The sequence below is a fragment of the Anomaloglossus baeobatrachus genome, chromosome 11 (genome assembly GCF_048569485.1).
Source record: "Anomaloglossus baeobatrachus isolate aAnoBae1 chromosome 11, aAnoBae1.hap1, whole genome shotgun sequence".
Taxonomy (NCBI): Eukaryota; Metazoa; Chordata; class Amphibia; order Anura; family Aromobatidae; genus Anomaloglossus; species Anomaloglossus baeobatrachus.
Window position 1 is genome coordinate 58,224,805 of NC_134363.1, and position 26,032 is coordinate 58,250,836.

Genomic DNA, 26,032 nt, shown 5'->3' on the forward strand with positions numbered 1-26,032 from the left:
ATCTGACCAACATGGAGGGGAGGCTCACGTCCAAATTTTGCACTGGGGCCCGTCAACTCTTGTGATGCCACTCGGTGGAAACCAGATTTTTTCAGAAATCTCATTGATTATGAGACTGAAAAAAGGTTTGCAGTTTCAGGGCGTGTTCACACAACTTTTACAGCACTCTTCAAATCCTCATCAAAACTTGCATTTTTTTAAGTTGTTTTTTTTCTCGCCAAACCCAGTGTGAACACAGCCCAACTGCTACATCTGACTATTGACTAAACCTCAAAACCAACATTGGATAGGTTAACTATATGAACCCTCCACCAAATCAATGGTGGATCTGCCAAAACTTTATTGTCCCAGCTGTGAGCAGCACAGTCCGAGCCGCGTGTACTTTGCACAGTAGTTACTAATGTGAGCTAGACTGCGGTCCTGAAAGCGTTAACACGGCACGCTCTACGCACAAAGCATTCCTCCCGCCCCTTACGGTTTGAGTGATGGGCAATCAGCCAATTACCATTCAACGTCACTAGGCATCCTCCAATCGGATCTTAGAATGCGAGGCGGGGTTGATGACGTCACTAAGGAAGCGGCTCATCCCATCAAGTGAGGGGGGTGGCGGCCGTGACAGTGTTCCTGCTCCCTCTCCTGTGTAATGAATGGTTCCCCATTTAAACACTCAGTGTGCGGCTCTTGTGCTTTCTAAGCTCCCAGTGGAAGGTAAGGAGCGGCCGCGGCGTGTGAACACCGTGCTGCGGCACCTGGACGTGCAAGTGTTGCGTTTGTGTGTGGTATCACACAGGTGAAGGCATGTCACAGCAAGTTGTGCTGGGCTCTGCTGCTGGCTGTGCTCAGGACTGGAGGAAACGCCCCCTAATTACAATATTTGCATAATTGTAATCTTACAATTGAGAGTATAAGATCATACTCCAGTATTTTATATAATTTACAATATATTTGTATCACTTATTATAGTGTTACATTATTTTTAATATATTTTTATTATAATTTATATTGTTTATAGTAATACATATTTATATTACTACATTATATTATATTAATCTTCATATTTTTATTACATTAGTCTTATTTTATTTATATGTATTTTTTATTTATATAATTTCTATATTACATTTATATGATCTATTTTACATTTATATTTTTATATTACATTTATTGTAATTGTATTAAATGTAGTATTTAATATTGTTACAATAAAATTATAATATAAATATAATATAAAAATAAATTTAATACAATATTATAATATAAATATATTACATTTTTAAATTTTAATATATATTTTATATTATATATTTTATTATATTTATATTCAGTTTATTACATAATTTAATACATAATTTATATTTGTAATATTTTATTGTATTTTGTTTGCAATATAATTTATATTGTATTATAATATTTTTATATTCTATATTTTAAATTTATTACATTATAATTTATATTTGTAATGTATTGTTTGCAATATAATATTTGTATTATCATATTTTTATATTTGAAGTTTATTACATTATAATTTATATTTGTAATATTTTTTATTACTTTTTTATATTTTCAGTTTATCAGTTTATTACATCATAATTTATATTGTTATATTTGTATTATAATCATATTTTTATATTACATTTTGATATTTATTTTCAGCTTATTACATTATAATTTATATTTGTTATATTTTAGTTATTTTTGTATTTTTATATAAAATTTATATTATTTTTATTGAGATATATATATATTATATTATATTATATTATATTATATTATATTTTCATATTTAGCTATTTCCCGTGTAAGCTTCTTAACTTTCTGAATTGCGCTTCTCGGTACAACGCAGCGGCTTCTGTTGTGACATTTGGGCCATTTTTGTTACCCACAGCCACGTAAACAGTATTTTCATGTTATTCTCTGGGACAGGAGATATTTTGCAACTTTTTCAAATTACAACAAAATGTTTTGCATGTAAGACCGCAGCTTCACAGGGATGACAAAGCACGAGATCACACCCTGTAGGAGGAGGCGCTCCTTTGGGATATCATGCGGCAGCCATATTATTTCCACTGATGGGGAGCCAACGGTGTTGGATGAGAAAATTAAAGGGGTATTCCCCTTTTACATATACTTAAGGGTCTGTCACTTCCAAAAAAGGTCTGTTCCAATTTCACAAGATCCCTTGTCCCTGGCTGCAGCTTCCTTTCTTTTCCTGCGCTATGGCTGCTGCCCCCGCCATAGACAGAGTGGGAGCTGCATCCAGAACGCACAAATAATTGACATGCTCATTTTATGAACGCACGGATTTGGGTGAAAATTTTAGCACCCAAATCGCTGCGTTCTAAAAAGCAACGTGCACACGTCTCATGCACAATCTACATAGATTGTGCAGAGGACGCAGGACGCATGATCTTACGCTGCAGTGCAATACGCAGCATAAATGCATGTGAGTACACAACGTGCGCATGAGCCCTAAGGCTGGAGTCACACTTGCGATTAACTCGCACGAGTGCAATGCGAGAAATTCTCGCATTGCACTCGGACCAATGTTAATCAATGAGGCAGCTCCAATCTATTTTTTTCCTTAGTCCCAATCGGACTGAGAAAAAAATCGCAGCACGCTGCGTTTGGGTGAGTTTCTCGCTCGAGTCTCTCCAATGCAAGTCTATGGGTGCGTGAAAATAAACGGATGTCACACGGACAGCACACACACCATCCTAGTGACTTGCGTTTTTATAAATACATTTATCACATGTTGCAGAAAACACTGTCGGTCAATCTCTATCTCTGTCAGTCGGTCTCTCTCTCTCTGTCGGTCTATCCCTCTCCCCCCTCTGACATACTCACCGATCACCGGTGCGGCGCTGCACGGCTGTTACAAAGCTCCGGCGGCTTTTCATCTTTTGAAAAAGCCGGCCTCTCATTATTCCATCTAGTATTCACTGCTTCCCCTGCCCACCAGCGCCTATGATTTGTTGCAGTCAGACACGCCCCCTCGTTCAGTGACAGCTGTCTCACTGCAACGAATCACAGCTGGCGGTGGGCGGTTCTATATCATGCAGTAAATTAAATAAATAATTAAAAAAAAAAACGGCATGTGGTTTCCCCCCCCAATTTTCATACCAGCCAGGGTAAAGCAATACGGCTGGTGGCTGGTATTGCCAGGATGGGGATCCCCACGTTATGGGGAGCCCCCCACCCTAAAAATATCAGCCAGCAGCCGCCCGGAATTGCCGCATCCTTTAGATGCGACAGTCCCGGGACTCTACCCGGCTCATCCCGAATTGCCCTGGTGCGGTGGCAAACGGGGTAATAAGGAGTTAATGGCAGCAGCCATTAAGTCCTAGGTTAATCATGGCAGGCGTCTCCCCGAGATACCTTCCATGATTAACCTGTAAGTTAAAGAAAATAAAGACAAACACCCAAAAATCCTTTTATTTGAAATAAATGACAAAAAAATCACCCTCTTTCACCACTTTATTCACGTCCCCAAATACCCCTCCAGGTTTGACGTAATCCACAGAGGTCCCACGACGCTTTCAGCTCTGCTACATCAGAAGCTGACAGGGAGCGGTCACAGACCACGACCGCTCTCTGTGAGCTCCCTGCAGCGACTGAAGTGAGTCGCGTTATCAGCAATGACGTCACTCAGGTTACTCGCGGCCACAGATCTTAGCGGGAGAACTTCAGCTGTGGCCGCGGGTAACCTCAGTGATGGCACCGCTGATAGCGCGACTCACTTCAGTCACTCGAGATTTGCGGTCACGGGTGAGACCTTCATCGGTGACCGAAAATCAGGCCACGGCACACAGAGCCGCAGGATGACAATGAAGTCAGGTGAAGTTCATTTGAGTTCATTCTGATCCCGCGGCTCTGTCTGTGTCTGCGGTCAGCGGCCAAGTAGCAGAGCTGAATGGCAGATGACATAGCTGCTGAAAATAAAAACTGATCACATACGTATTGCACATGGACTACAATCATGAGAAAAATCCCAGAATCGCATTGCTGTTGCATTGCACACGGATCAACACTCGGACAGAGCTCATGCTACTTTCTAGCATGAGACTCGGTCCGATTTTACACTCGCAAGTGTGATTCCAGGCTAAGGCTGAGTATGTGGTTGTAGAAATTTCTGCATCTCTTAGCAGGGAAAACCCAGCCCAAAACTTATTTTTTTGCAGCATTTTTATGGACTTTTTAGAACATTTTTAATGAATTTTATGCATTACTTTGGAGCATTTTTATTTATTTTTTTTGCAGCATTTATTTATGCCTTTTTATGTGTTTTTACATGCAATTTTTTTTCATTGCTTTCAATGGTGAAAAACGCAGGCAAAAATGCTTTAAGAATTAACATTTTGCAGATTATTTTCTGCACAAAATCTGCAAGGAAAAAAAACTCAACATGTGCACAAAACTTCAGGATTCTCATGTCCTTTGCTGACCTAAGGATTTTTTGTGACAAAACTGCACCCATAAAACGCAATAAAAACGCTCTGGTGCACACAGCCTAAGGGCATTTTTGGTGCTTTTTTTTTGAGCAGCAAAATCTGATCTCTTGACAGTAAAGAAGCTGTGGTTTTATTTTTTTTTTTGTTTGCTGCGTTTTTTTGTGTCATTTGTCTGCATTACATGTTTAAATAAAGTTCGTTTCATTCACCAAAAAGGCAGCAAAAATGCCTGTGTGAACATAGCCTAATAGATAGAAGATTAGAAACTTCTTTTCTTTGTATATGAACGTGGATGACCATAAAAAAGCAAACCCATGTTTGTGAAAATGGATGGAAAAATTGTCTAATAGCAAAAAAAAAAAAAAAAATTTATAAATATTTTGGGTAGCTTTTTTTTTTTTTAACTTTTATAGAAAAACCCAATGAAAAAAAATACCATGAAGATCCCTCAGCCATCATTTTTTTTTTTTCCTGCATAAAAAAATATAAAAAATATTTTATTATAAAAATAATATATTTTGTTTTATATATTTTTTTTTTTTTATGCAGAGAAAATGACGGTATTTTTTTTATTCAGCTTTTCTATAAAAGTTAAAAAAACACCCAAAAATATTTATAAATTGATTTATTATTTTTATTTATTTATTTATTTTTTTGCTATGTAGTTTTAGAATCTTTTAGTTGAAAGTTCAGAGGTGCAATGTTGATCATCTGTCGGTAAATCTGCAGAATTATTAAGAACGGGGGTGAGGGAAGGGATTTATCAAAAACAAACAGTAGATGATCCTGCCCCATTGTGAGCCTCGTGGAGCATGAGCCCCTATAGACCCCATTGAAGTCTACGTGTGACTGATCCTGATTGCTGCTATATATGATAACACAGAGTTGGCGTTGCTGGAAATTTACATTTTTGTTTCCATAACAACTGATGAATCAGGCCGGCTGTCAATATAAGAGCATCTGCTAACGAGTCTTCTAAAGAAAATGGTGTTAAAAGTATAAATAGGTAAGGTATAATAACTATGCAAAAAAATCAAATACACCTAGCTCCAATGTGATCCAGTGTAATGCATGTCAGAGGAGGGGTCTGCTCACCCTGTGGCCCCCTGTTTCACTACTGTACTAAAATTTTCAATTTCCAAAATCTTAGAAATACTTCTTTTGTAGTGAACTGCTACTAGCAACTATCTAGGGAAGGTGTGGGAGGCTCTCGGAGAATGGAGACACCTCCCAATCTCTTAGGTGCCACTGAAATCTTCCAGAAAGCAGGCATTCATTAAGGTTTATTAAGAGTGACGTCCAAGGGTCTATCATTAGACTGAGCCTAAAGGGGGTGTTACATGCTGCGACATCGCTAGCGATGTTGTGCGCAATAGCACCTGCCCCCGTCGTTTGTGCGACATTTGGTGATCGCTGCCGTAGCGAACATTATCGCTACGGCAGCGTCACACGCACATACCTTTTCAGCGACGTCACTGTGACCGCCGAACAATCCCTCCTTTCAAGGTGCGTTCGGCGTCATAGTCACGTCACTGCGGCGTCACTAAGCGGCCGGCCAATAGCAGAGGAGGGGAGGAGATGAGCGGCCGGAACATCCCGCCCACCTTCTTCCTTCCTCATTGCCGGTGGACGCAGGTAAGGAGATGGTCGTCGTTCCTGCGGTGTCACACATAGCGATGTGTGATGCCTCAGGAATGACGAACAACCAGCAGCATGCACCACCAACGACATTATGAAAAGGAGCGACGTGTCAACGATCAACGATTTTTGACGCTTTTGCAATCGTTGATTGTCGATCCTTGGTGTCACATGCTGCGATGTCGCTAACGGTGCCGGATGTGCATCACAAACACCGTGACCCCGATGATCTATCGTTAGCGATATTGCAGTGTGTCACACTTGCGAGTGCCTCGCGTGAGTCTCTCATTGAATCATCCGGCATGGACTCGCACTCTCATGACAGGAGCGGGTAGGTTGCATGTATGTCTATGCAGCTGAGATGCTCCTGTCCTGAGAGTGTGAGTCCATGCCGGGTGATTCAATGAGAGACTCGCGCAAGTTTAGTGTTCAAATACATATTAAAGGGGTTGACTGGCCCTATGATATTGACCTATGCTTAGGTCATGAGTATCACATAAGGCCGGACAACCCCCTGTCCTGAGGCTTGGCCATGAAGTAAGGCTGGACAACCCCCTGTCCTGAGGCTTGGCCATGAAGTAAAGCTGGACAACCCCTATCCTGAGGCTAGGCCATGAAGTAAGGCTGGACAACCCCCTGTCCTGAGGCTAGGCCATCAGTATAGCCGGACAACCCCCTGTCCTGAGGCTAGGCCATCAGTATAGCCGGACAACCCCCTGTCCTGAGGCTAGGCCATCCAGTATAGCCCGACAACCCCTATCTTGAAGCTAGCCCATCAGTAAGGCTGGACAACCCCCTGTCCTGAGGCTAGGCCATCAGTATAGCCGGACAACCCCCTGTCCTGAGGCTAGGCCATCCAGTATAGCCCGACAACCCCTATCTTGAAGCTAGCCCATCAGTAAGGCCGAACAACCCCTATCTTGAAGCTAGCCCATCAGTAAGGCCGAACAACCCATATCCTGAGGATAGGCCATCAGTAAGGCCGGACAACCCCTATCCTGAGGATAGGTCATCAGTAAGGCCGGACAACCCCATTTCCTGAGAATAGGCCAGTGGTATCATGAGGCAGGATAAAACCTGCCCTAAGTATAGTTGATCAATATCTTAAGACTGGACAGCAAGTTTTCATTTACGCTTTTTTGTCTTTTTTTTTTTTTTTTTCTTTTGTGTGTATGAAGCATTTTTTATCTGCTTCAATTGATTCATTCTTCAAATGTGGAGCATTTTTTTCTTCTAGATTGTGGGTTGATTGTTGATGGCGTTTCTTCTAGACTGTGGACTAGCCAGCAGCAGCATTACTCCCATATTATGAACTGATTGTCAGTGGTGTTTCTCCTAGATTGTGGATTTGGGTGGTGGCGAGGGTTCCCCCTAGAATGTGGATTTGGGTGGTGGCGGGGGTTCCCCCTAGAATGTGGACTGGCAGATGGCGGGGGTGCCTCTTAGATTGGTGACTGGCCAGCAGCTGGGGGGTTTCTCCTAGATTGGAGAGTGGCTGGCGGCGGGGGGTTTCTCCTAGATTGGGGACTGGCCGGCGGCAGGTGGGTTTCTTCTAGATTGTGGCCAGTCTGCTGGCTGGGTTTCCTCCTAGATTGTGGACTGGCCTTCAGTGGGGGTTCCTCCTAGATTGTGGACTGGCCGCCGGCAAGGGTTCCTTCTAGATTGTGGACTCGCTGCTGGCGGGGGTTCCTCCAGAATACAAGAGGTGACCGGCTATGGGGGCTGATTGGCTCGCTTCCTCTAGGTTGTGGGGCTTTACGTTGGCATTTATCACAGATTGTGGGTTAACTGCCTACTACAGCAGACAATGTGCCCAATATTGCGCCTCTACAGGCACAACACTGCTACTCTACTTAATACAGTTTATTCAGGATACAATGTGTATATAGACATTCTTTGTGTACGCTTCATTGTGTGTGCTCCCGGTCCTGTCCCTGTAAGGACTGTCACCTGCTACATATGCTCCTGTGCTAAGATACTGACTGGAGGAGCCTCCCCTCTAGATCCGCGCTACGAATTCTTGATATATTCATGTCCATCACACGTACAGAGGCTTCAGACTTATTGACAAATTGCCGAGGATCTTAGAAACATTCCTAATAGGAGGATCGTCCCCGCAGGAAGTTTCCCCCGCCCGGGCACGGAGCGTCATTGTTGCCTGGTGAACACGGCACTGTTAGTGAATGATTAATTTGTCTTACTTAGGCTTCTGTGTAGTTCAGTCCATAATACCTGTGGACTCGGCACTGCCATTACCTGTCTAGATAATGGTTGTGTACGGGTCGGCTTTGACTTTTTTGGTGTCTTCCTCTAAGTTCCTGTTCTCTTCGGTTTCCTTTCCAGGTGGGCGACCATGTCCCCCGATGAGATCACCTATCTTGTTGTGCTGCTGTTTTCCGTAATTATAGGATTCCTCTTCAAGCATGCAGGTAAGGAGGCAGTGTTGGGACTCCGGTTCGGTGAGGGTCCCTACTGATAAGGATAACTTTTGATTCTGGTGATCCCTTTTTATGCATGCTCTTCTTTTGGTTTCAGGTCCACACGTGAAGCAGTGGGGTGGAGCAGCGGTGGGATTACTGCTCACCCTGGGGACTTGTAATATCCACATTCTGCACTCCATTATTACCATTCTTGGGACATGGCTCATCACAAAGATTTCACCCAGGTACAGATTATGTCAATATATTGTCTTTATATTGATGTTTGGGAATGTTTTACCCTAACCCCTTGGAATTGCCTATTTTCGGTACAAGTCTGTGCATATTTCCCCTACAGGGGTAAAGTTTACTCTTACATGGATGGCCTACCAGTCATCTGGAGTCCACCAGAGTGGGAGCCACTTCTTGTAGTCACTCCTGTGGCCCATGGACTTCAAGTGAAGGACCCTCCTATATTATCTCTTTTTTTCCAGTAGAAACAATCCCTTTAAGGCCGGGATCAGACGGTTTTAAGGTTGACATCCCTTTATCTACATTGATCTGTTGTATCCATTATTTTCATTACTCTGACAGATCCTGTCACTTCCTTGCACTGGGCTGGACCTTCACCTACCTGCTCTTCTTCAGGACCGTGACTTATTTTGACCTTCCAGCGCCGACTCCATTCACTAACGCTGTGCAGTTACTCTTAACCCTGAAGGTGAGTTCACGCCGCTAATACTGTGAGACACTGCCGCCTGCAGCGACCAGAGCCCGCTCCACTTACTGCTGATTAACCATTTAAATGCCACTGTCTATCTCTCACAGAAGCATTTAAACAACGTAATTTCCGGTGCATAGGACACGATCATAGGGAATCAAAAAGAAGAATCGCAATATTTCTTTACATATCATAAGGCTATACATGTTCTGTATTTGCAGCAGATTTTTCTGCACCAAAAACCAGGGTCTTGCCAGGAAACTTTTATTTTTATGTATCTTGCTTGCTTTTCCCCCCCCCATTTATTTGAAAGAATTGATAACACTGATGATTTGAAAAAAAATCTTTGGTTCAAATCCACAAGGAAATAGTAAGCAACGTGTGATCGGACGGAATCTATTATGTTTTTGTTTTTTGTTTTTTTCATGGTAAAAATGCACAGTACAAAAAATGCAATATGTGAACTAGCACTAAATGATCAGATGAACGCAGGTTTCAGTCCTCTATAGGGACTAAAAAGTAAAATAAATATGGGAAAAATGTGTTATTAAAAAATATATTTTAAAATAAAGACATTTAACTATTGGAAAAAATAAATGTTCTACGGTATAGTTGAGGAGTTTGTTTTTTTTGTTCTGTTTTTTTATTTTTTTAAAGTAATCTATGAAAATATAAAATTGTTTAAAGTACACTTTTTAAAAACCCCAAAATTGCCACTTTTTGTCAGCTGCACTCCCCCATACGCCCAAAATGGCATCAATAAAAGCATCAGAAAAGAGTGCAAAAAATAAGACCTCACACCTACATCAACAGAATTTTTTTAGTGTTTTTTTTTTTTAATGATTATAGTAATAAATTAAAAAAAAAAACCTGGACATGTTTAGCATCAACATAATCTTACTGGCCTGGAGAATCGTGATGGCAGGTCATTTTTACAAAACAGCGATCGGCATAATAGTAAAGCACAAGAAACAATGTTGGATCTTTACGTAAAGGAATGTTTTACAATAATGGATATCAATGGGAAGGTTGTTTTAAAGCTTAAGCACGCGAGTCCCCTGAGGAAGCATGCGTGAAACGGTGCTGGCAGGATGGATTCATGTCAATGACATGACTGCTTCACTCAGATCACAGTAAATTTACATTAAGCTGTGTATCTAATCCTATCATGTGGCACATTCCGTAGAGCCATGTCTATAATCCCATCATGTGTGATACATTGCGCTGAGCCATGTAACTAATCTTTTATAATTTGTGATACAGTCCTTAGAGCTGTGTAACTACTGTGATCTGATTGCTGCGCTTTAGTCTACAGTACTCAGCATAATTATTAGGACCAATAAATCCGGCCCCACTGTAACAATACAAGAAAAAGAAGGTTGTCCAATAGAGGGGGGGGCGGACTCAGCCTCACAATACCCCTCAAACCGGAAACAATCTGACCTTAATATGTTCTTAGACCTCCCAACGCGTTTCTTAATTCACTTAGTCATCAGGGGACTGTGGTCAAGAAACAAAAGGCTTCAGTATCATATGGACTTCCTGTATGGTGTGTCAGGTCATGGCATCTAGCTTTCCATGTGCACCTTCTTATGCCAACTTGCTTCTGGGTTGGTGGGAGGAGAACCTAATCTTTGGGGAGAATTCCCCTTTTGATTTGGACAGGATCGTTTTGTGGACCCGCTACATAGACGACGTGTTCGTCCTGTGGCGGGGCACTAAGAAGACTTTCCTTAAGTTTGTCTCCGACATTAATCATAATGCTCTTGGTCTTCACTTCACCGCACAGAGTGACGATGGGGAAATATTTTTTCTGGACATTCTGGTTACCAAAACCATAGATGGAACCTTGACAACTAGCACTTTTCGCAAACCAACCTCCTCCAATTCGCTTCTGCGATGGAAGAGTCACCATCCGAGACCCCTCAAGGCTGGCATTCCGAAAGGCCAGTACTTGAGGGCACGGCGGAATTGCTCTAATCCCCTGAACTTTAATAGGCAAGAGGAGGATCTGCGTAACCGCTTCAGAGAGAGAGGCTATCCGGATCATAACCTCTCTCAGGCCTTTCAGACAGCGCAATTAAATGAGAGAGCAAGCCTACTAGTTCCCCCTCCAAAAAAGAATGAGATGGCAGAGGGCAAACTCCGGTTTATCTCCAGATTTACCAATTACTCTGCGGAGATACGTAAGATTCTCCAGAAGTATTGGCCCATTTTGCAAATGGACGTGGACATTGGCGACGCAGTGGGAATGTATCCCAAATGTACCTATAGAAGGGGCCGCTCCATTGGGGACAGGGTGGTTCATAGCCACTTTGTCCGCCCACGAGAAAATAGTTGGTTACGTTCAGATCTCAAGGGTTGTTTTAGATGTAGCGGTTGCATCGCCTGCCCACACATACAGATTGGAAAAACCTTCTCCAGCTCAGTAACAGGGGATTCCTTCCACATCAGGGCCTTTATCAACTGCCGTTCCAGAGGTGTCATCTACAAGGCCAGATGTATTTGTGGTCTTGAGAATGTGGGAAGGTCGAGCAGGGAGTTCAGGAGGCGGGTTGGAGAACACATTAGAGATGTAGCCAACAAAAGAGACACCCCCCCCCCCCCGGCGAAACATGTTGAAATAATGCACAATGGGGATGTTTCTGTCGATCTCATCAATTACCCAGTTCGAGGTGGAGATTGGGATCGAAGGATCCTCCAACGGGAATGCAGATGGATCCATACATTAAAAACGCAAACACCGTTAGGCCTCAATGAGATCTTGACATTTGTTTTTTTTTTTGTAAACTATAGGGCGTTATAGGGTTTCCAGGCATAGCCACCGTGGAACGGGGGCTCCCGGTACCTTATGGTATTGTTACACTCCGTCGGCAGGTAGGAGAAAGAATAGGGTATCAGTAGGGATGTTTTGCTTATACTCCTTCCTCCCACTGCTTCGCCAAATCCGCATCCATTTAACATTGGGATTTTATAACTAGCATTTTCTTCTCTGTAATTCAATATTTCCTTAGGATATTTTGCTCTGTGCCTATTTCCATGTGTCATTTGCACCTTTTGTAGGAGGCAGCCTAATCCAATCAACGTGTCCTTTTCCTCTCCTTCATTTATGAGGAGTTCTCTTGGGACCTTTTTTGAATCTAGTTTTTGACTCAACTTTCAGTAATTAGACTTCTGAGTCCCCACTCAGTATGTCACCCAAGCCCCCCCTCCTTACCACCATATTGTTATTCTGTCTTAGCCAGGGCATGTACACCTATAATGCTGATTAGCTGCTTGGTTAGTTCCAATGTCCAGGCTGTTCATTCCCCTTATGATGTTAGTGCTAATGAATATGTATAAGGTGAATCATTCACAGATATAGTACACTTATTATTCTAGTGGGCACCTCCATTTTGGGGGTAATCATTATACATCTCCCTTTATGCTCCCACTTTTTTTCGTGGAGACTGGTGACGCTATTGGGAGACATTAGAGATTTGTGGGTGTTGCCCAGCTCCATGTTTTTGGTGTAAATGCGCCCTTGTTTTCATAGGTGACGCAGGGGTGGGCGTGACCTTTGATTCCTGGTTGGTATGACAGTAATGGCCACGTGATGGGGTCAGTGACGCGGTGATGGGCGGCGCCTTAATTGACGTCTGCCCGTCGGCGTCCCTGGGAGAAGTATGCACTTGATTGGATGGGCGGCGTCGTTTGGCACCGCCTCTGCAGGTGACGCGGTGATGGGCGGCGCCTGGATGACGTCTACCCTTCGGCGTCCCTGGGAGAAGTGCATACATTATCGGATGGACGGCGTCATTTGGCGCCACCCTTGCAGGTGACGTCCTTGTTAGGGGCGCGGTCCTGCTAGTGACACGATAGGTGTTGGGGAGTTCCTGCTCAGTGGAGCAGAGTGATGGGGGCGTCGCCCAGCTGATGTTTGTGTGCGGGCGCTAACATCCGATTGGGGTGACAGTCTGGTGGGTGTGACTTGCTTGCTCCAGACTGGGGATTGGAGCAATGAGATGGTGGGCGTTAATCTGTTTGTTCCTGTTTGGGGAGTGCTAAGCAGCGTCTATGGGCGGTACCCATGTAGCGTCTCCCACTGCTTGTGGATAGACACACTTCTGGGCGGGGCCTATTACATTTGAACACTCCCACAGGATATTTAAGGGCGGCAATTTCAAAGCCCTGTGCTAGATGCCATGACCTGACACACCATACAGGAAGTCCATATGATACTGAAGGTAGGGACATGTTCTCTGTGTTTTAAGCTGGGATTCTGTGGGCACTCTTGCATTTTTTTGCTCAATTCTGATAATTGTTTATTTGTTGCAGCCTTTTGTTTCTTGACCACAGTCCCCTGATGACTAAGTGAATTAAGAAACGCGTTGGGAGGTCTAAGAACATCTTAAGGTCAGATTGTTGCCAGTTTGAGGGGTATTGTGAGGCTGAGTCCGCCCCCCCCCCCCCTCTATTTGACAACCTTCTTTTTCTTGTATTGTTACAGTGGGGCCGGATTTATTGGTCCTAATAATTATGCTGAGTACTGTAGACTAAAGCGCAGTACATATTGGTGTGCATATACGTGTGACAGTCTAAATTATCCAGTTGTCACTTTTCGGTTACGGTGGGGGACTCCCCTACCGTCTCCGTTGGTCCTATTCTTGACAAATAGTATGAGCCTAACATTGGCCCTAATTATTTTAGGTTGGTTTTACAACCATTTTTGTTGTGTGGTCTGACTTTTATTATAAGCCATTAAAAGCTATGTTTTAACCGTTACCACTTGAATTGTAATACCACTTGTGCTTGGCTATTTGTACTATTATTGGTAAAGCATTGACACGACCCAATTTAGGACTATGTGGGGCCAGTTTTTCTGTATGGAGGGCTATGTGGGGCCTAGTATTCTGTATGGAGGACTATATGGGGCCCATTATTCTGTATGAAGGACTATGTGGGGCCTGTTATTGTGAATGGAAGTCTATGTGGGGCCCATTATTCTGTATGGAGGGCTATGTGGGGCCCGTTATTCTGAATGGAGGGCTATGTGGGGCCCGTTGTTCTGCATGGAGGGCTATGTGGGGCCCGTTGTTCTGCATGGAGGGCTATGTGGGGCCCGTTGTTCTGCATGGAGGGCTATGTGGGGCCCGTTGTTCTGCATGGAGGGCTATGTGGGGCCCGTTGTTCTGCATGGAGGGCTATGTGGGGCCCGTTGTTCTGCATGGAGGGCTATGTGGGGCCCGTTGTTCTGCATGGAGGGCTATGTGGGGCCCGTTGTTCTGCATGGAGGGCTATGTGGGGCCCGTTGTTCTGCATGGAGGGCTATGTGGGGCCCGTTGTTCTGCATGGAGGGCTATGTGGGGCCCGTTGTTCTGCATGGAGGGCTATGTGGGGCCCGTTGTTCTGCATGGAGGGCTATGTGGGGCCCGTTGTTCTGAATGGAGGGCTATGTGGGGCCCGTTGTTCTGAATGGAGGGCTATGTGGGGCCCGTTGTTCTGAATGGAGGGCTATGTGGGGCCCGTTGTTCTGAATGGAGGGCTATGTGGGGCCCGTTGTTCTGAATGGAGGGCTATGTGGGGCCCGTTGTTCTGAATGGAGGGCTATGTGGGGCCCGTTGTTCTGAATGGAGGGCTATGTGGGGCCCGTTGTTCTGAATGGAGGGCTATGTGGGGCCCGTTGTTCTGAATGGAGGGCTATGTGGGGCCCGTTGTTCTGAATGGAGGGCTATGTGGGGCCCGTTGTTCTGAATGGAGGGCTATGTGGGGCCCGTTGTTCTGAATGGAGGGCTATGTGGGGCCCGTTGTTCTGAATGGAGGGCTATGTGGGGCCCGTTGTTCTGAATGGAGGGCTATGTGGGGCCCGTTGTTCTGAATGGAGGGCTATGTGGGGCCCGTTGTTCTGAATGGAGGGCTATGTGGGGCCCGTTGTTCTGAATGGAGGGCTATGTGGGGCCCGTTGTTCTGAATGGAGGGCTATGTGGGGCCCGTTGTTCTGAATGGAGGGCTATGTGGGGCCCGTTGTTCTGAATGGAGGGCTATGTGGGGCCCGTTGTTCTGAATGGAGGGCTATGTGGGGCCCGTTGTTCTGAATGGAGGGCTATGTGGGGCCCGTTGTTCTGAATGGAGGGCTATGTGGGGCCCGTTGTTCTGAATGGAGGGCTATGTGGGGCCCGTTGTTCTGAATGGAGGGCTATGTGGGGCCCGTTGTTCTGAATGGAGGGCTATGTGGGGCCCGTTGTTCTGAATGGAGGGCTATGTGGGGCCCGTTGTTCTGAATGGAGGGCTATGTGGGGCCCGTTGTTCTGAATGGAGGGCTATGTGGGGCCCGTTGTTCTGAATGGAGGGCTATGTGGGGCCCGTTGTTCTGAATGGAGGGCTATGTGGGGCCCGTTGTTCTGAATGGAGGGCTATGTGGGGCCCGTTGTTCTGAATGGAGGGCTATGTGGGGCCCGTTGTTCTGAATGGAGGGCTATGTGGGGCCCGTTGTTCTGAATGGAGGGCTATGTGGGGCCCGTTGTTCTGAATGGAGGGCTATGTGGGGCCCGTTGTTCTGAATGGAGGGCTATGTGGGGCCCGTTGTTCTGAATGGAGGGCTATGTGGGGCCCGTTGTTCTGAATGGAGGGCTAGATTGGCACTCGACTTTGTCCAAGTTTTTAATTTTAGCCCTCTGTTTGAGTTTGTCATCCTTACTCTATACGCTGGGGTGATGAGGTATTTGCAGAATTGTATTGCAGAACATATTTCTGTGGAAATGTTGAAATGCAAAGAAAAACAACCACAAAGCTGATGATAGCAGGAACCTCCTGGCCACTCTGCGATTGCATTCACTTACGTTGTATAGTGTTATATTTCTATATCTCTTTTTTCATTTTTTGAGACTGAACAGAACACTACCAGCGTCCATTGTACGTATAACCAGAAGGAAAGGGGATACATGACATGTAATTATACCCGGCCGGGATAAGAGCCAGGTCAAAGTCTCTTCTATCAGACAAGGAAACGTGAGACTGGAACAATCAGTCACTACTAATATATCTGCAGGAACGTCGCCAGTGACACCTTGCTTCCTAGATTGCTGATACATGAGATCTCCTGCGTAGAAGATCCTGTACTTTATTGTCCATATCCAGATTTTGTCTAGAACATCCTCCCAAGATACCTGGAGACTGATATTGCCAGGCTTCTGTCTATTCAGCTTGTTGGGTATTCCTGGCACCAAATGTTCGGAGCCACAGTGATATATGCACTGTTCTGGCAACCGCAGTCCTGGTGAAGAGAGGACACATATCGGCTGGCATGTAATGCCATCTTTGTATTCCTCAAGACCGTGCAGCACATGGGGTCTCTACATACAAGCTCTGCCACCAGTGGTGTAACTAGAGTCCGATGAGCCCTGCTGCAAACTTTGGACTTTGCCTCCCCCACCGCGCACATGTCGGTCAGATGTATGGATCCTTGTAGTGTTCTAAATGCTATAAAGATGTTATAAACAAAGAGGATAAGGAAGAGAAAAGGCACAAATTTGTATGCAAGAAATATTATGAATTTTATTGGACAATAAATTATACAATATATCAAAAAGGTTAATATCAATATCAAGAAAATATTTCAAGAAAGTGAGAAATTGAGGTCACATTGGTATAGATGGACTAAAAGATAAAATAGGGACATAGTATAACATAACGAAACCCATGCCACCACTATGCAATACATAAAAATATATATGACAGGGATCAGAATGATAATTGAGGTTCTGTATATTTTTATATTTCCATAACATCAAAGAAAATAAAGATGTGTTGCCATCCCTCTTCATTATGTACTAATGCCCCCATCCTAGGTCCGTTCCTGGTGTATACTTTATGTCCCCATCCTTAACCTCTTCATGGTAAATATGTCTCCCATCCTGGTAAATATGTCCCCTATCTTGGTATATATGTCCCCATCCTGAGCCCCTTCCTTGTTTATATCTCCCTCTTCCTGGTAAATATGTCCCCAATCCTGGTATACAGTATATATCCGATGTCCCCCATCCTGGTATATATGTCCCCTAAGCTAGACCTCATCCTGATATGTACCAGGAAGGGGGACATTTATTTCAAGAAGGGGCGCAGGATAGGGACATATTTATCAGGATGCAGGATATATATGCCAGGAAGGGGCTTAGGATGGGGACATATTTATCATGATGGGGTGTAGGATGGGAGACATCCTACACCCCATCATATACAATATATGTCTCCACCCTGAGCCTTTTCTTGGTAAATATGTCCCCCATCCTGGTTTATATGTCCCCAGCCTGAGGCCCCTTCCGGATATATATGTTCCATATCCTAGGCCTCATCCTGGTATTTAGCAGGATGTGAGACCTCCTGTATATTTGTCCCCACCCTGGTATATATGTCCTCATCATGAGCACCTTCCTGATATATATGTTCCCCATTCTGCCTTTTTAATGTGTTTAAAAAAAAAAAAAAAAAATTATTCATCTCCAACCCCACTCTCACCGTCTCATGTTGCATCTCCTCCTGTAGCTGGTGCAGAGGCGGGCAGCTGACATCTTTGTTCCTGCTATGATGATGCACAATGTCACTGTCATGCGACGCCAATGCCTGGCACATCGTCAGCTGGCGGCCTCTGTTTGGCTGACATCATGTATTGCGATGCAGGGACCTGGCGAGTCTCTGTGCAGCAATGCATTTCACCTGGATATGCATCCTCGTATGCACATCAAGCTTGGGTCGGCGGGGCCCCTCCACCCCCGGGCCTGGTCCGTACTTCTCCGACTGCTATCGTTAGGCCCCCTGGCTGCCACCACTTCCATATGTAAAATCATGCTGACCTTTGCAGTGCCTCTGTCTGACAAATCTGTTTAAAAAAAATATCTGTACCTCGTATACTATAAAAATGCTGGATAACCTTATCTCATGCTGTTGCTCTGTTATTCCTCCTAGAAAAAAATGATTGCATGCTTATTTTCCAGCTTGTGAGCCTAGCAAATGAGGTGCAGGAATTTAGCAGAGTCAAGAAACAAGAAGTGGCCTCGTTTTCCAGCCAGTCATCTGTGAACATGATTCCCAAGATCCCAAGTCTGATGGAGGTGTTCTTGTACAGCTACTGCTACATAGGGCTGATGACCGGTAAGTGTGGGCCATAGGTGGCATGGATAGGTTGGATATAGGTACAGATATCACATATCAGTTACTTTATAATGTACTTATCTTGAATTAGCTGCGGCAAGTGAAAATCCCGGCTAATCCCTATGCGGCCAGCAAATTGACAGGTTGTTTTTAAAGAGTTATTCTGATCTTCATAAATGGGATATTGTTGGATAGTGGTCTTAAAAACAAGCAGTTTTGCACTTTACTGTTCCTTAAAATATTCAACTGTTCTTGAGATCTTCACATTTTTATCACTCGTTGCCTTGAAGACCGACCACCACTACTTTTTCTATTGAGCTTGTAAGCACTGTTTTTGCCATGGTGTGTCATGCTTGACAGACAGTCCTGTAGTTTCTGGCTGTAAAGGTCACAGCGTTTGGCTACACAGGCTGCTCTGACTTTCTCTACTTGGGGTTTATCCCTTTCTTTTTAGGACCCTGTGGATTTCCTCACCTTGTCAGCTGTTAATCTTCAGCACTTCCCTTTGTGTCTTTATATACCCTCATTCCCCCCTTAGGCTATGTGCGCACGTGTGCGCTCTGCACCGCACCTAAAAGGTGCGCTTCAGAGCGCAGCTGAAAAGCTCCGTTCTGAAGCGCATGGTGCCGGCAGAGAATGTGCGTTCTGCATGCTGCCTCTCCCTATAGACCGCATGCAAACCGCACGGAAGAAGTGACATGTCACTTCTTAGAACGCAGCGATTCGGGCAGCAGCCGAAGCGCTGCGTTCTAATATGCCACGTGTGCACGGCTCCTGCAGAATCTCCATAGACTGTGCAGGGGACGCAGGACGCATGCAGTTACGCTGCAGATCGCAGCGTAACTGCATGTAATATGCACACGTGCGCACATAGCCTTACTCTGTGCTGGTGATAGGTCTAATGCCCTTAACAAGTCTTCAGTGCAAGCAGTCGGCTTGTATACATCTGGAGAAACTCCATGAGTCATTTGGAGATAAGTTATTTGTTTACTTTTCCCTGTCTCTGTGTTAAGGCCCCTTTACACACTGAGACTTTCAGCGATCCCAACCTGATGGGGATCGCTGGTAAGTTGCTAGGAGGTTGCTGGTGAGAGGTTACACAGTCAGACGCTCCAGCGATCCCACCACCAACCTGACCTGGCAGGGATCGCTGGAGCATCGCTACACGGGTTGCTGGTGAGCTGTCATCAGCAACCAGTGACCAGCACCCAGCCAGCAGCGACGCACTGAAGCGATGCTGCGCTTGGTAACTAAGGTAAATATCGGGTAACCAACCCGATATTTACCTTGGTTACCAGCGCACGCAGCTACACGTGCAGAGAGCAGGGAGCAGCGCACACCGCTTAGCGCTGGCTCCCTGCTCTCCTAGTTACAGCACACATCGGGTTAATTACCCGATGTGTACTCTGCTACACGTGCAAGGAGCAGGAGCCGGCACTGGCAGTGAGAGCGGCGGAGGCTGGTAACGAAGGTAAATATCGGGTAACCAAGGACAGGGCTTCTTGGTTACCCGATGTTTACCGTGGTTACCAGTGTCCGCAGAAGCCGGCTCCTGCTGCCTGCACATTTAAGTCCCCTTTACACACTGAGACTTTCTAGCGATCATGCTGCACAGCGGGAAACAAAGGACCAAAGAATGGTCCTGAACGATTTGTAGCGATCAGCAACTTCACAGCAGGGGCCAGGTCGCTGATGTGTTTCACACACTGCAATGTCGCTGGGGAGGTCGCTATTACGTCACAAAACCGGTGACGTTACAGCGATGTCGTTTGCGATGTTGCAGTGTGTAAAGCCACCTTTAGAGCTTAGTGGGTTGACTAAGCGCTCATCCCATCCATTTCATACCTAGGGCCCAGTTCAAGGTCAGCCAGGGTCAGTTATCCGGCTTGGCGCATAGGTGCAGAACCCATCTAGGGTGGTGAGGGAAGCCAGGGGCCTACGGTAGGTTTGGTCATGGGTCACAATCTTCCCCTTCCCTAGACACAGGGTTTCCCTTCCCTTTCGCCGTTCTCTTGGTACTTCCCCGTACTTAGGGTGACAGTTTTGAAGCTGGTTAGATTCCCTTGAGCACCACCTGATTCCGGCCCAAGTAAGGATCAGCTGTGGTCAATCTTCTAGACAACAAACTGTAAACAAAAGAAAAGTGTTAACATCTCAAGAACGGCTGCAAATTTTAAGTAGTAAATTGCAAAATTGCTTTTACAAGTACTATCCAACAAATATCTATCTATGAAGATGGGAATAACCCCTTTAATGGATAAAATTTGACTCCACTGTTACAAAGCAACTGTGCCAGCCTCTGAGCTGTTAGGTAGTGTGTACACGTGAAGTGACTGCCCGCATGATGACTGCTATTCCAAAAGACCACCACAGTAATATATGTAAGGAAATCTAAATCCTAGAAAGGCCCTCACCATCGGTGTTATCTGTTGTCTCTAGGCCCATTCTACCGATTTAAGACCTACCACGACTGGCTGCACCAAATTGGTTCCCAAGAAATTCCCAGCTGGAAGCCCATGCTGTCTCGGCTGAGGGCGGCCCCCGTATTCGGTGTCCTGTTTCTGATCGTCTCTCACTATTTCCCTCTGGAATACGTGAAGAAAGATGAGTTCTACGAATGCTCCTTCCTGTATCGCCTCTTCTACATGGTCCCCATCTTCTTTGTCTTCCGCATGCGTTTTTACGTGGCCTGGATATTCGCAGAGTGCGGATGTATCGCTGCCGCCTTCGGTGCTTATCCTGTTGCAGCCAAATCTCGCTCCGGTGGCGGACCTACCGTAGAATATGCACTACTAGAGAGGTACTCCTTCCATAGGGATCCCGTCTACTACTGATAGTGGGACACAGAGTATTCAATATGTTCTCTTTGTAGAGACGACGACGGGTCCAAGCTCAACACAGAGTACGACTATGAGACCGTCAAGAACATTGACTGTTATGGAGCAGATTTCTGTGTGAAGGTGAAAGACGGGATGCGCTGCTGGAATATGAGCGTGCAGTGGTGGCTGGCGCAGTACATATACAAGAACTCTCCTGTCAAATCCTTCGTTTTTGGGTAAGTCTATTGCACCGCATTGTCCAGCTGTCAACTGTGGCAAAGGAGCGCTGATAGGTGTTGCCATTTGCCTACACCAGGGGTGGGCAATTAACTTTCCCGAGGGGCCACATGAGAGACTGATTGCTGTGGATGGCTAAACCAATGGGCTGAAATTTAATTCTGCTTAATATTAACATTAATTATGATTATTATTTTATATTATTGTATCACTTAATATTCAAAAGAATAAAGTATGCTGACATTTCACTATATACAGCATGAGCCCACACACAGCCCCCCTATATACAGCATAAGCCCCTCACATGGCACTCAAGTACAGTATCACATAGCCCCCTATATATAATGTGAGCCCCACATAGCCTCCTATATACATTATATGCCCTCATATAATCTCCTATATACATTACGCGCCCCACATAGCCCCTTTTATGTAGAGCCCCACATAGCCCCTTTTATATAGAGTGTGAAACCCGCACATAGTCCCCTATATACAGTATTAGCCCCACATAGCCTTCTATATATATTATGAGCCAAACATAATCTGTGATTCTGTGTGTCTCTGTGTCTCTCTCTCTTTATATTGACCCCCACATAGTCCCCTATATACAGTATTCGCCCCCAGATGGCCTCATATGTACAGCAGGAGCCCCCATATAGCCTCATATATACATTTTTTAGCCCCCTAAACATTGAGCTCCCACGCAGCCTCCTATATACAGTATGAGCCCCACATAGCATCCTATATACATTATGAGCCCCCACATAGCCTCCTACATACATACGAACATTCCATACACGTGAAGAAAAAAACACCGAAACTCGCCTTGCTGCTGTTCCCCCTGGTGCTCTGCTCCGGTGCACTGATGCTCCGCACATGATGCGTTATGATGAGAAGTCATCGCGACCCCTGTGTCTCACGCTAATTGGGGGAAGTCTGAGCCAGTGGCTCCTCCTCCACCAATGTGTTCACCTCTGTCTGCATCTTGTGGATGCAAATAACGCTGACATCAGGCGGCGGACAGGTGGCTGGGGAGGGCATTGTGCAGCTCTTGATTCCCCCCCCCCCCCCCCCCCCTCCACCCGCCCAGCACAGTCCGACACTTTCCTGCTAATGTGTCGGGCTCTTTGGTGTCACTTTCTATTGACCAGCAGAATGATAATACCCAGTTGTCTTCTAATTGAATTTTTATCTTCAAAAAATGAATAATACCTTGTGTATTACTAAGAAGCAACTTCAAAAAACTACTTTGCACATGTTATATCACCATGTTTCCTTCTGACAGGAGTGCCTGGACCATGCTGATCAGCGCTTACTGGCATGGAATTCATCCCGGGTATTACCTGAGTTTCCTGACCATACCCTTGTGTCTGGCATCGGAGGCCGCCATGGACGCCGGCCTGAGACGTCGCCTGCCTGATTCTGGCAAGTTGGTGTTCGACTGGGTGCACTGGTTCCTTAAAATGAGGGCCTACGACTACATGTGCATGGGCTTTGTCCTGCTCACCTTCTCCGACACTGTCCGCTACTGGCGCTCCATTTACTTTGCCGTCCACGTGGTGGCTCTTTTCTTCTTAATCGTCGGCAATGTGCTGTCCATCATGGCTCCTCGGCCTGCCCGGAGCAGCAAAGAAGGAAAGGAGGAGAGTGAAAAGGCAAAATAAATAATAGAATGGCAGACTCTGTCCGGTGTGTCTTGTGCCTGGATGTTCCTGCAAGCCATACGATATCTGTGCTTGTGCTAAACTGGATAAACAAGTCCTACGCTTAAGTTGCCGGATCGTGAAAGACGTTATTGACTGTCTATACTGGGAGTTGTGGTCTCTCAGTATTTTGTGAACGTCCCTGTCGCCATTATCTGACCTTTTGTGCTTCTTTGAAGGACCACCAAACAGTTACTACACTTCACACCTATGATTTATTTCCTCTTTTTATTATATTTTTTTTTTTTTTTTTTTTTTTTTACATATCAGCCATATAAGTTATGATCAAATGCCCGCCTGTCTGTTTTTGGGTTCTTTGGTTTGTTTTGTTTTTCTTTTTTTTTTATTCACTCAATATTTCCCATTTGTATCTAATTCCCCTACTGACGAGATCAATAATTGCTGGAAATAACAAATGAGTCGACCATGGTCTTCTGGCCGCACATTTCTTTACAAGTACAGTTGCAAAAAAATATATTTTTTTTTTGTTTGTTTTTTTTTTTTTTCTTTTTATATTAAAGTAATTTCACTTTTAGCGAATGGGGATATGAGTAATAACAATCACTTAGTTACTGTGGCTGTATAAACACTTGCACCTGATGGATGGCATGTTGGCAGGGTCTCTTGGCTATTGGTGTGGATTCCAGCAGTACTAGCTAATCCCTTTATGGCTCCATTCACATCTGCTTCCTGTGCTGCAACATACCTTGCCATCAGTATGAGAGATCCCCTCTAAATCTTTGATAATCTGCTCAAAAATATGCAATGTTTCTCTTTATTTTATTTCCACTGCTTCCCTGATTTCTCCCTTTCTTGTTGTGTTTTGTTTTCTTTTTTCATGTGCCATACGGTTCCAGAGATATTGGCCTTTTTATTTAGGGAAACATTTTACAGGCTCCTCAGGGGCGTGTCTTTAGGCTGTTTTGCATAATTACACTGAGCCACGCCCCTTTCTAAAGCTCATCACAATTAACACTAAATAAAAAAGCCCATATCTCTGCAACCATATGGTGGATTTAAAAAAGACAAAAAAGTGAATACTCAGGAAAGCGACAGGAATAAATTAAAAGCAGCCACAAAGTGTTATATATGCAGGAAACAAATAAGAGCTTTGCTGCTACAAAGTGTTATATATGGTGCCCACTGGAAGGATTTGTTCTTTGAGGGTTGCTATTATTATATACAGTTCCAAAATTATTGTATTGCATATTGTTTTTACACTGCATTTAGTTGGATATGATGGACACACACCTAAAGGGGCTTTCTGTTTTCATAAAAAACCCCTACAAACAAACTGTGCTTTAGTCACCCTCCTTGGGTCCAGCACTAAATCTCCACCGCTACTCCTGGTGTTTAATTATTGTCTGCAATGTTGACATCATGTCGACAGCGCTGCAGCCCATTGGTGAGTTTGGCAGTTTTGCCCTAGTTGGCGACATAAGTCACTGAGCTCACTGATGGGCTGTAGCGCTTTCCATGTGACTTGATTGGCTGCAGTGCTGACATCACATGGATAGCGCTGCAGGCCATCAGTGATAATAACAGACATTGGGAGCAGCTGCGACTTGACCAGGGGAAGAAGAATAAATTAGAGTTAACGGCAGATGGGATTTTCTGAAACTCCAAACTCTCTTAAAGGGGTTGTCCAGGTAAAAAAGATGTAGTTAAATTACCGTAAAATAGAAAGTTATGAACGTAGGCCGGGCTCTGACGAGCGTATGATATATCAGCCTGATTCTTATCCGGAAAATATGGATGATTTTTGTCCATTTCTTTCATTCATCTGGCATCCAATTTTACACAGCAACAATTTAAAATGTACGCGATCAGGTCCTGTTTCCTCTGTTGAGCCTGGCAATATATCTGTTAAAATTGGATACTACACAGATACGTATGGGATCCAGTTTTTATTATTTTTTTTTCACACTTGGTACTGTCATCTGAACAGCTCTTTTGAAGAATGAACCCTTGCTAATGTACTTCACTCTGGAAAGATGCGCCAATTTTTAATTACAATCTACTATTCTGGATCGTCAAAACAAACCAGGAGGACATACCAGGACCAGGGCTTGTGGCTGCAGCCCGGGCACCTTTCAGTTGTAGAGTATATTGGCAAATTGTTTAACTTACTAATTTGAGGGATTATTTCCATCCTCTAGTTTCAGTTGTGCACCACTCCCTGCCAGCCCAATTCCTTGTATCTGAGACACAGGTACTGAGTATTAGTCTGGATCTGCAGCTCTGTTGTACGGCAGGTCTGAACTGTGCCCTGCCGGTGCTGCTTTTCCTATTCAGCATAAGAAGCACAGGGACACCAAAGCTGGCCGCACACAAGACTACTTTTTTTTCTGCTAAAGTGTTCCAAATTTACTACTGCAAATTTTGGACAATTTTGTATTAGCATGGACACACACAGGGTGCCACAGTTCTGGGAGATGTCTACCACCTCGTAAGCTCTTTCTCCAGGACCCCTAATGCCAACATCTCAGCGAATTAAGGAATTCATTATACAGGTGGAAGCCATGCAGCCCGAAAGGGAAAATTTATTAGAATGGACCTTTTGTAAGCGGGAAATTGGGCCAACCTGGGTGATAATACTTTGTGCCATTTTTGCCCGTACACTGTAACACAGTCTGAGTTTACACTATTCTGTCATTTTCTGGTCGCAATGACTGGTTTTGTTCCTCACCAGTTGCCTCTTGGTTATTCCTTTCCATACTTCCGATCATTCAGTGTTAAGAGCTATTTGTACCATGGTATGTCTGTCTGTATTTTATTTTATGCTGGAGAGAAGAAGGAAGCCATGTTTTCCATCCATTTCTATCTGTATAACTTGCTGGTTGAGTGGTGTCTCCTGCGTTCTGCCATCGGACATTATTCACGGAGAGGCTCTTGTCTTATAATAAAGATGCTTTCTATTTTA

The 26,032-nt window shown here is 44.7% G+C and overlaps 1 protein-coding gene across 1 annotated transcript; it reads left to right on the top strand.

Annotated features, from left to right (window-relative positions):
- Positions 1-480: 480 nt before the first annotated feature.
- Positions 481-26,032, top strand: MBOAT7 (membrane bound acylglycerophosphatidylinositol O-acyltransferase MBOAT7). Its single transcript, XM_075327555.1, has 8 exons — positions 481-708; positions 8,430-8,515; positions 8,622-8,751; positions 9,098-9,224; positions 18,194-18,350; positions 20,790-21,150; positions 21,223-21,405; positions 22,692-26,032. The coding sequence occupies exons 2-8, from the start codon at positions 8,440-8,442 to the stop codon at positions 23,068-23,070; spliced, it is 1,413 nt and encodes a 470-aa protein (XP_075183670.1). The 5' UTR covers positions 481-708; positions 8,430-8,439; the 3' UTR covers positions 23,071-26,032.

Coding starts and splice junctions, on each gene's coding strand:
- MBOAT7 (XM_075327555.1), top strand. CDS start 8,440: ATGTCCCCCGATGAGATCACCTATCTTGTTGTGCTGCTGTTTTCCGTA. Junction 9,225..18,193: donor AGTTACTCTTAACCCTGAAG/GTGAGTTCACGC, acceptor CTTATTTTCCAG/CTTGTGAGCCTAGCAAATGA. Junction 21,151..21,222: donor GAATATGCACTACTAGAGAG/GTACTCCTTCCA, acceptor TTCTCTTTGTAG/AGACGACGACGGGTCCAAGC.